Raw genomic sequence first — 11,581 nt, forward strand, 5'->3', positions numbered from 1 at the left:
CACAAGTTCTCACGGATTTTTTTTTGGAAAAGTTGGCAACTAGGCTATGATGTAGTCCGACCTGACCTCCTGCGCCCGACCGTCGTTGTAGTGTAGTAGCAGAGTAGCAGGCAGGCAAGCAGGCACGCACCAGAACACCCAGCAGGCCTAGCTCAGCTTCTCTAGTAGTAGTAGCAGGTCTAGGCCTACGTTACGTATACACATTGAGGCAGCGTTTAACACAACAAAACAACGGAAATAAAGTAAAACACTTTACGTGAAAATTCCTCAGGATAAATGCATTGCAATGCCTCTATTTCGTTCCGTTGTTCTTCTTTATAATCTGTCATTTGATTGGCGATCGTTAATAATACAGACAAATAGGTTCCTTTTCCTTAACTCGCGTGTACTGTACCAGGGTTGCCAGATAATCGACAGGCTTCACGGCCAAACACACGCCATCTCACGGCCAAATTCGGCCAAACTTTTTTTCGATATCGGCCAAAATTCGGCCAGGTTTTAATCCGATTAGAAGACAACAGTGGGTACATTCATTTGAAATACTACAAAATTATACGAAAATCAGCGCTCCTTCGTTTGAAATTGAAGAAATTCAAATGATATACACAGAACAATGTTAAAAATAAATAGCCTATGTTCTTTAGTTGTTGGCATGCAAGCCAATTCAGGGGCAAATCCAGAGATGTCCGAAAGGGGAGGGCCGGCGCCGAAAAAAGGGGAGAAAGGGGGGGGGGGACGAAATGGGTCCGATCGAGATAACACCATCTTAGAGGAAATTTGTCTTCTAGACGCCCGAAAATAACCTGATGCATTGGGCGATCAATTTTTATTTTATTTTATTTTTATTTTTTTTTTACCACCCCTTCCCCTTAAATCCACTTCTGCTATTTAAAATCACAATATTAAAATTGATATAAGTTTGATTTAAATGTATTAAATATTATGTACATTTTAGTCGATCTATAGCAAAAATTTGAAGGGCCTGTTATTGCCAAATCCGTGGCTCGCTTTAATTAGAATGAATTAAGTTACATAGTTAGGTAACACAAACTGGCGTTAAAACAAACCCATGAAAACTTTAATAAATACTTTTTATCTAAACTTTCGAAATTCGCCTCTGAATTCAAAAGAGATAGAACCTCCACTAGTTAGATAGAACATATACAAAGACACACAATATGGTACAAACTTGCAATGAACTGTCTTCATAAAGCTTAAACGAGGATAAACCTTATAAACAATATACGGTATTTCATCCGAACAATTTAATTTATTAAATTTAACTGTTATCTTTTAAATAAACTCTCTTACGTCAAATCGGCTGAATCGGGGAACATAGATTAAGTGTTTAGTGCAAGTACAAACAAAGGTACAAGATTAAAATCAAATATAGAATTTAAGCTAACAAAAACAAAATATCCAAAACTAGTCTACGTTATATTAGACCTATATTGAAAAAAAATGTAAACTTTTCAAAAATTCGGCCAAATATAGTTTGGCCGTGACTTTCCAAATGCTACGGCCAGGCAAATTTTTATACGGCCAGATTTGAGGAATCTGGCCGTCAAAAAGGCCAAATGGCAACCCTGGTACTGTACACGGCTGTAACCTTTGACACCATGCCTGCCTGCATGCTGCTGCCGCCTAGCTAGAAAGTTTATAAAAAAAAAAAAAACAGACCTTTTTCGCATTGCATTAAATTTATTTATTTTATTTATTTATTGACACTTCACCTTTAGAACGGTGGCACACACAACTGTGTGGTGCGGTCGGACAACAATAACAACTTAAATACAAAAGTAAACAACCTAATACAAAAACAAATCATATAAAAAAAAGCAAAGCAAATTCACCAGGAATGTAAATATAACTCACAAAGTTTTAACTATATGATGCGAAAAAGGTCTTTTTTTTTTTAGTCCATTCCCTCATTTTTTTTTTTTTTTGCCTTATTCTTTTTTCTGTTTTGTAGACTAGGAAAGTCAGATTCCAGATTCATTTGTGCACCTGTGAATTACGAGCCTGCCAACTACTGCTCGCCAGTAGTAAAATTGTTTACAATTATGGATTGGTTTCAAACTAGGCTTTATTTAATCGATTTTAGAGTCTACTAATATGTACAAAATATCACTGAAGGGGGCCTCCCCCGGTCGCGCCACCCGTTTCTTACTACTAAAAATGCATTACGATGTTCGGAACTTTGTAACAATTTTACCATTATCCATATTTGTAAGGCTGTTGTATTTATCGTATGCAGCATACTGTAAGTAGTCTCTAAATTTATCTTATACAGTAGTAGAGCTTTTGTAAGTTGCAGAATTTATCATTTTTTAGTCTTCATCATTTTAGATTTTACTTTTCTTTGTCCAGTATGTATTTTAATTTGATTTTTTTCTTTATTTAAGTTTCTTCATTTTATTTGTATCTTAACTTGCAAAAACGGCCTTGTGAAACTAAAACACTAATACGGTGATAAATTTTTTTTCCGTTTTAAAATAAAAGTTATTATTATGAATTTCAAATGGCTGATGTACTGTACCACACTTTACAGTATTCAATATGGTGTTCTGGGAAGTACACAAAACTCATTCATATTACCAACCAACAAATTTCTCAGTTTAATGGCTTCAAAAACTTTATTGTGTTCATTTTAAAAACAAAAAAAGTAAAAAGTAACAGTGTAAGACAACTGTTGTGTTCACGACATAACCAACAACTTTTAATCATACAGCATTCAAATATTTCGGACTACTTTGCTACTGTATTGTTTTTGAAATGTTAGTTTTGGAACTATTGTACAATAATACATACTGAGGTATGAACATCTTTATTGCTACGGCACCTCAACAGTGTACTGTAGATTGGAAGAAATAACACTCCCACTCCCAGACCTTAAACTGTTTAATGGCATAGCTCTGTTGCCCAAGCATGTCAAACAGAAAACACAGCCCACACGTGTCTCTACAGTTGCCAATATTTTCCAACAGAAATATAATAGCGACAAATTTCAAAACTGGTTTATCCTAATTAAAGAGAAATCCAGTATGTAGGTAAATATTTCCATTAACTGTTCTGTATATGGATCACCTTCAGAAAATATCATGCATTTGTCAATACTTTTAATATATGTAATGGTTGAATTGATACTCCTGAACTTGAAAGTTGAAATACTGTATCACAACAGAATTACTAAAGTATTAGACTTTCTTTTCAGAAATTAATAGTGGACCCTCAGATTTTAGATGACATCACCTATAGAACCGCATTATTTTGTGGTTGCAAAGAGGAAACATTCTTAAAGTACTTTGAAACGAATGTATTGTATCTTTTACATTAATATGGCTTCTATTCTGTATGTATGTCAACCAAATGATGTTGTTTCTCTTAAGTGTTTCTTCATATGCCTTTCCAACTTGCCATATTCTTTAAACTTCTTTTCACACTGTTCACATTCATATGGCAACTCTCCTGTATGCATCCTAAAATGTGTTTTCAAATGGGTTTTCTGATTAAACTTCTTTCTGCAATCTTCGCATTCACATGGTTTTTCTTCTGTATGTATCCTCATATTATGTCTTTTCAACATACTTACTAATTTAAACTTCTTTCCACACTGCTCACATGCAAATGGTGAGTCTTTTGTATCCTAAAATGCTTTTTCAAATCACCTTTCAGTTTGAACTTCTTTCCACAATGTTCACATTCATATGGTCTTTCTCCTGTATGTATTCCCAAATGAGTTCTCATATTGCTTCTTTGGTTAAACATTTTTCCACAATATTCACATTGATATGGTGTCTCTCCTGTATGTATCTTTAAATGTGCTTTTAAATTGTCTTTCCGATTAAACCGCTTTCCACAATCTTTGCATTCAAATGGTTTTTCTTCTGTATGTATCCTCATATGTATTTTAAACTTGCTATTGTGTTTAAACTTCTTTCCACACTGCTCACATGCAAATGGTGACTCTCCTGTATTTGTCATCAAATGTTTTTCCAACATGTTTAAATGTTGAAACTTCCCTCTACGTTCTTCACATTCATGTGGAAATTCTTCTGAATGTATTAACATATTTGACTTCAAAGTACTCCTTTCTTTAAACTCCTGTCCACATTGTTGAATTTCATATTGTTGTGTCTCTCCTGCATGTGTTCTTATATGTTCTTCAAATTTGTTTGCTTGATTAAATTCCTCTCCGCAATGTATGCAATAAAATGATTCATCTTCTGTTTTGATTCCCAGATGTGTTTTTAAAGTAATAAAATCAAAATTCTCTCCACAATGGTCACATTCATGTGTCAATTCTTTGTTGTTGCTTTTCAAATATATCTTTGAATTGTCCCTTATCTCTTCTATTTTACTGCATTCATTCACATTTTCCTCATGGTCATTGTTTTCAGCAGCAAAATGCCACGTTTTTTCTGTGATCAAAAACTGTTCAATATTCTTAACATCATCTTCTTCACTGCTAGGTAAATAATGGTAGTGGTCTAAAAAATATAAATATGAAATATCAATTAGTACTTTATGGTCATCCCAATACAATGTACCGTAAATGCTTGAATAAGCGCCACGGCACTTATAACATTTTTGGAGGATCGAGGCGGTTTCAATGCCCGTTCCTATGTTACATATTTCATGTATTCATGTAGTTCGGTAGGCCTGCCATAGGTACTACATCATCGTAAATGAACGTTTATAAAGAAATGCTTGTGTCTTCATAGTGTATTCATTATGACACTGCATACATCGTATTTTAAACCCTGTTTCTCAAAGAGTTTCATTACATATAGGGTAATCTATACATACTATCGATTAAGTGCCTCGGTGCGTATTCAAGGTGTAACGCTTATTCGTGAGCGGCCTTATCCAAGCTTTTACAGTAACTTTTTCTCTTCTATTTCATTGCTTGCAAAACACCATATTTTTTTTTGGGATCAAACACTGTTCAATTTTCTTAAAATCTTCTTCATTGATATGGAAATCATCATATTGGTCTAAACAATATAAATATGAAATATTAATTACTTTATGGTCATCCAAAACAAAATTGTTCATATCTTGCATTTAAGTAAAGAAATTCCCATACACAGGTGAATTTCACTTGATTATAGATGTATAGAAATTGCAAAAATTTTAAATTAAAAATTAAATTAAAACAGCCATTTTAAAGAAATACATCATCAGCAATCTGGTCCTTAATTTCCTTTTAAACTGGGCTTGGCAAACAAGTGGATCTTGGCACTGGGTCAAACAGAACGCTCATCTATGATTCTGGAGGTAGAACTGGTGTTCTTCGATAAGGAATACTAACCGTAGGCCCAGTGTACAATTGACTCATGTGCACTATAAAAACATTGTACTGTATGTCTTTCGAGATGAGTTGGGGAAGAGGGGGTGTTACCCCGGTGTACTGGTCCATATAGCCCCTATTGTGGACAGCTGAGAGGAGCTGGAACCGGTTTACCTGGCAGCTTAGACACAAAGCGACCCTTAGGGGAGAAGAAGCTAATACTGACCGAGCTACGTAGTGCATGCTTTCAGTGCTCCAATCTTTATGAAATAACACTACTGTACTATAAATGATGTAATGTTATGTCTAGTCCTGTGAACATTTCCTTGTGGCTGCTGGATGCTGAAGAAATAAAATCTTTAAAAAAAAAACGTAACAGACAATTTACCTATTTCAACCTTAATTTCTGAATTCTGTTTAATATTCATTTCATGTTCTGACATAGCTGATTCACATTTCCCCAAATTCTTAATACTGAAGATCTGAAAAAAAAAAAAAAAAACATAATTAAAAGAATTCGAATAGGGGGGGACATTGAATGAAGCTTTAGATGGACATTTGGTTTAGATTCTTTGTCAGGACATGATGGAGCATTATTGGCAAATTTATGGAGCCACCATTGATGAGATAGCATACCGTAAAACCTCAAATTGAAGCCCTGGGCTTCCTTTTTATTGCGAACTTTGGATGGGCTTCTTTTCAAGATGGACTTCTTTTCGAGACTACTTTTGCAAAGTAATGGTTGGTGGTGGGCTTCTTTTCAAAATGAATGCTGTAAATTTTGTGAATTTGTACAATTTGACAATAAATAAAGTCAGTGTAACATCAATCTGTATTATCGAGTGCATTTAACTGGCATTAAATCACCTAAAATAATGTATAAACCAAGCGTGTTTTTAATTAATTTATTTTCTAAAATTAATGCACAGTGATGTACTGTAGAGGCTAATTATACAAACTAAAGAGGGTGCTTCAAGGTGAGATGGGCTTTATCTCGAGATTAAGTCTAAGCCCACTGGACTTCAATTCAAGGTTTTACAGTACATTTTCTTTCCATTAAGCATGAGTTATTGGTTCTTGGGAGTTGCATTGAATGCACTAGTCTTGTGATACACCAAGCAAAAATATGTTGCATTTAAAAGACACTACATTTGAACTTGGCTAAGTCAAATCCAAAATGACATTGAAAAATTGTACAAATTTAGATAAAATTTGACTTACAGATTTTTAATTAATGGAAAACACAACCACTTGGCATGTAAAATAAGATAGATTTTATTCGAATTCGACTAAGGCAAGTTTAACTGTATAACAAAATTGAAGAGATCAGCAAATCACTTTAAATGGAGCTCATCTGTAGTAGAGTATGGTACATCAGCATTTATCCACATTTTGTTATAGTTTTAGTTCACTTTTGTGTCCCTGCCAATCAGCTCAGTTATAGTCTTGTTTTCAGTTTCTGTATAATTGTAATATGTTTTTGTTTGGCAATAAAAGAATAAGAATAAGAAAAAATGTACTACAAAGGTACTCCAAGTATTGAAATGCATGCTATCATATTGGGATATTAATTATATCATTAGGAATGAAAAATCATCCATATTTGCAAGTTTATAAATGCACAAGTACCAAAAGTGTTTAACCAATGAAAACATAACCTCTATTAGGTGAAATACTGTAGTTGTGAATATAACTAGAGATCAAAGCATTCTTGCCCTACTGATCAAAGCTACCTACAAAAGGACTTGCATTGTTTTATGGCTGCAAAGAAAGAAAAATTTATAGCACTTTGGAATGAATCCATGACCAAACTGAATGCATCATTACATTAATAGGGCTTCTGTTCTGTATGTAGTATGTCAATTTTTTTTTTTTTTTTTAACTACTGTATGTGGTTTCTCTTATTTAAAGATGTATCTTCATATGCCTTTTCAATGAGCATAATGTTTTAAACTTCTTTCCACAATGTTCACATTCGTATGGTGACTCTCCTGTATGCATTCTCAAATGATTTACCAAACTGCTAGGGTCCCTAAACTTTTTTCCACATTGTTCACATTCATATGGTGTTTCTCCGGTATGTATCCTAAGATGTCTTTTCAAACTGCCATTCTGTTTGAACTTTTTTCCACAATGTTTACATTCATACAGTGTTTCACCAGTATGTATTCTCAAATGAGTTGCCAGAGTGCTACCGTCTCTAAACTTTTTTCCACAATGCTCACATACAAATGGTAACTCTCCTGTATGTATCCTGAAATGTTTTTTCATATTGCCTTTCTCTTTAAACTTCTTTCCACAATGTTCACATTCATATGGTGTTTCTCCTGTATGTATTTTTAAATGTCTTACCAAATTTTTATTGTTTCTAAACTTCTTTCCACATTTTTCGCATACAAATGGTTTTTCATCGGTATGTATCCTCATATGTATTTTCAGCTGGTCACTTTGTTTAAACATCTTTCCACATTGTTCACATTGTTCAAATTCATACGGTGTATCTCCTGGATGTATCCTAATATGTCTTTCTAAACCGCCTTTTTGTTTAAACTTCTTTCCACAATGTTCACATTCATACGGTGATTCTCCTGTATGTATTCTTAAATGAGTTACCAAACTGCTATTTGCTCTAAATTTCTTTCCACAATGCTCACATTCAAATGGTGTATCTCCTGTATGTATCCTATAATGTGTTTTCAAATCGCCTTTCCGTTTAAACTTCCTTCCACATTGTTCACATTCATACGGTGTTTCTCCTGTATGTACTTTCAAATGTCTTACCATACTTCTTTGGTCTCTGAACTTTCTTCCACATTGTTGACACGCATGTGGTCTCTCTCCTGTATGTATCATCATATGTATTTTCAATGAGCCAGATTCTTTAAACTTCTTTTCACATTGTTCACATTCATATGGTGACTCTCCTGTATGTATCCTAAAATGTGTTTTCAAATCGCCTTTCTTATTAAACCTCTTTCCACAGTGTTTGCATACAAATTCTTTTTCTTTTTTATGTATTTTTAAATGAGCAACCAAACTGCTACCATCTCTAAATTTTCTTCCACATTGCTCACATACAAATGGTGTCTCTCCTGTATGTATCCTATAATGTGTTTTTAAATTACCTTTCTGCTTAAACTTCTTTCCACATTTTTCACATTCATACGGTGTTTCTCCTGTATGTATTTTCAAATGTCTTACCATACTTCTTTTGTCTCTAAACTTTTTTCCACATTGTTCACATTCATATGGTATACTCAAATGTGTTACCAAATTGCTACTGTCTTTAAATTTCTTTCCACAATGTTTTTTTAAATTGCCTTTTTGTGTAAACTTCTTTCCACAATGTTCACATTCATGTGGTGTCTCTCCAGTATGTTTTTGCAAATGTTCTTCCAAACTGCCACAATCTTTAAACTTCTTTGCACAATGTTCACTTTCATATTGTGTCTTTTCTGTATGTGTTTCCAAATGTTCTTCAAATTTGCTTGCTTGATCAAATTCCTCTCCGCAATGTATGCAATAAAATGATTCATATTCTGTTTTGATTCCCATATGTGTTTTTAAAGTAATAAAATCAAAATTCTCTCCGCAATGGTCACATGCATGTGTCAATTCTTTGTTGTTCCCTTTCAAATGTGTCTTTGAATTTTCATTTTTCTCTTTCATTTCACTGCATTCATTCATATTTTCCTCCTCACAGTTATTGCTTTCAATATGCCATGTTTTTTCTGGGCTCAAAACTGTTCATTATTCTTAACATCATTTTCTTCATTGCTAGGGAAATCATCGTAGTGGTCTAAAAAAAATGTTATACACAGGTGAAATTTTGCTTGATTACAGATCAATAGAAAAATTAATAGGAATATAAAAATGAAATTATAACAGTTATTTTAAGTAAAATATTAATACAACAATGCTATATCCCCAACATAAATTTTTTTTAATGATTTCATAAAACTTTATGTAAAAAAGGCCAAAAGACAGAGACCTACAGCGGAGTTTTTTGCCATTATTACGCAATGTAGTACCCAGCTGGAAGAGCTATCCGTGCTAGTGGCGTAACATTCTCCTCAATCAACCCTTAGGGTCCCTTTTGGTTCTCCTACCCATAGGGTCTTTGTTCTAAAGTGCTGATCCATAAGGGTTTTGCTAATACATAACAGCGTAATGTGTCTCTGACATCAACTGTAGGACATGAGTTATATTTTCCCAGTGGGGTTAGGGGTGAAGTGCCAAACCAGCCAGGACCCCCTAAATTTGTAAATTTTTTTAAATGGATAAAATATTAAAATTTTAGGTCTGAATGAGTGTCAATTCTGGGCATCTAGAGGTGTCATAATCATAATTTGCTTTGCGACTCCCAGTATAGAATTACTATACCTTAATTAGACCTTTGCGATGCCTGTGAGGGGATGGGTGTCAAAGGAGGGGTAGCATAGCTCCCTTTGTCGAGGAACACTTTTGAAAAAGCATTTTTACCACCCAAGAGTGCCAATTCTGAGGGCCAATTTTTAAAATTTGCTCACCTCAGCCCCAACCATGGTTGGGCTGAGGTGTATGTGGACTACAATGCCAGATTCAAGTCGGGTCAAGCCAGGCCAGACCTCTTCCCCTTAATTTTGTTCAAAATTTTAGAGAAAAGGAAAATTTATAATCAAATTTAGGTATGAAATTGCCATTTCTGGCCATCTAGAGGTGTCATACATTTTTTTTTTGCCTCAGCCTCGGTCTGTCAAAATCCATCCCTGCCCTTTGCCCCTCTATTTTGAGATACTGGATCGGCCATTGGGCCACCTTCAAAAAATTTCTGAATCCGCCCCAGTTATGGCACCTGTAGATGGCCACAAATGGCAGTCTCAGACTGAAATTTAAATATGATTTTCTTTTCTCTCCATTTGTTTTAATTTAGAAAAATTTGGGGGTGGGGGGCTTTCTTTTATCTGACACTCGTCTGGTTTATGCGTTTTTTCAATTCTATTTTGCTGCGCATTGGCAATAACTTCCGTGAGAAAATTGATAATAATAAAGCAGTAAAAACATGCAAATATTATGCATTTACAGGACATAGGTTAATTTCCGGGAGATTCTTGTTTGCTTGCTGGAGTGCAGGAAGCCATCCCGATTTCCGCAAGAAACATGCGAGACTTGGGACCTGTGTGTCTGGACTAGAGACTTGGTCTGGGTCCCAAAAAAATGGCAGGGTTTACTGGGGGTACAATGGCTTAGTGGATGGTCCAAATTGTGCTTTTAGACCACAATATGAACTAGCAATTAATTTTAAAGTAACATTATTCAGCTAATTATTACTTTTTAAAATTTGTTATGGTGTCGGACCGTCGACGAGGATCCAGGCCTGTCCGACGGGGGCAATGCCTCGCTCCTCCACCGCCTGCGCCTAGTAGTGGCTAGCATCTTTATTCTTACTAGGCCTATGTATGCTACTATGTCATTACTACTCTAGGCCATACTACACTTGCATTACTAACTAGGCTAGACGGTTGACTTAGGCATAGGCCTTTCTAGTTAGTAGGCTTGGTAAGAAGTAAGGGTAGGCCTAGGCCTAACTAACTATAATAAAGCTAACCAGCTAGCCTGCCTGCCTGCCTGGAGAGATACATACACCACACGTGGCACAGGCTAGCCCTTCTCTTCTAGTAGTAGGGCAGGCTAGCCTAGGCCTGTTCAACCACGGAATTAGGCCTAGGCATATCACAGTTTAATGTATGCAATTGTTGTTCTTACTCATTTCCAACAATATCGAAAACAACAAATATACTCGTCAACAATTTCACCCACCAGACCCCAGCCCAGGTAGGATTTCATCTGTCTGTCTCAGGGTGAGATAGTCGACACACGCCATCTCACGGCCAAATTTTTTTTTCGACATCAACCAAAATTTGCCGATTTTAATCTGATTAGAAGATGTTAAGAGGCTCTCTTCTTATTGTTTATATCCATGTTATTATTAACTTTGATTTAATGGGTTTCAATGTAAATAGCCTTCATTAGTTTGTCCATGGTTTGTCCCTGTATGTCTGCCAGACTCTGGGAACCAACAGATAATTACCCCTAAGTGGAGGTCAGCTGTCAACTGTATACACACCTGTGTGATTGAGTATCTCCCACTACCGTAACTATTATGGGATGATTGGGAAGCACCACCCCTTATGCATATCAATTAAGTAACCAGTCACCATTTACCTATGTACTGTATATATTGAAATGTTATTGTGAATAAACTTTAGTTGTTGTTCTCCTGTAATACTGCTTTATTGTATCTATTAC

The 11,581-nt window shown here is 35.2% G+C and overlaps 2 protein-coding genes across 2 annotated transcripts in view; both read right to left on the reverse strand.

The window, feature by feature from the left end:
- Positions 1–407, reverse strand: part of LOC117112906 (RWD domain-containing protein 1-like) — a 7,713-nt gene extending 7,306 nt beyond the window's left edge. Inside the window, exon 1 of the mRNA XM_033256121.1 lies at positions 257–407. Coding sequence (XP_033112012.1) covers positions 257–329 — 73 coding nt within the window. The 5' untranslated portion in view covers positions 330–407. The remainder of the gene's footprint in view (positions 1–256) is intronic.
- A 3,035-nt stretch (positions 408–3,442) lies between these two features.
- The window catches only part of LOC117112888 (zinc finger protein 729-like), a 20,058-nt gene continuing 11,919 nt past the window's right edge, over positions 3,443–11,581 (reverse strand). Inside the window, exons 4-7 of the mRNA XM_033256101.1 lie at positions 8,495–8,832; positions 7,646–8,410; positions 5,682–5,775; positions 3,443–4,490 (exon numbers count right to left, since the gene is read on the reverse strand). Coding sequence (XP_033111992.1) covers positions 3,592–4,490; positions 5,682–5,775; positions 7,646–8,410; positions 8,495–8,832 — 2,096 coding nt within the window. The 3' untranslated portion in view covers positions 3,443–3,591. The remainder of the gene's footprint in view (positions 4,491–5,681; positions 5,776–7,645; positions 8,411–8,494; positions 8,833–11,581) is intronic.

Source organism: Anneissia japonica, unplaced genomic scaffold (genome assembly GCF_011630105.1).
Source record: "Anneissia japonica isolate Jap-2015-1 unplaced genomic scaffold, ASM1163010v1 scaffold287713_len945575_cov184, whole genome shotgun sequence".
NCBI lineage: Eukaryota > Metazoa > Echinodermata > Crinoidea > Comatulida > Comatulidae > Anneissia > Anneissia japonica.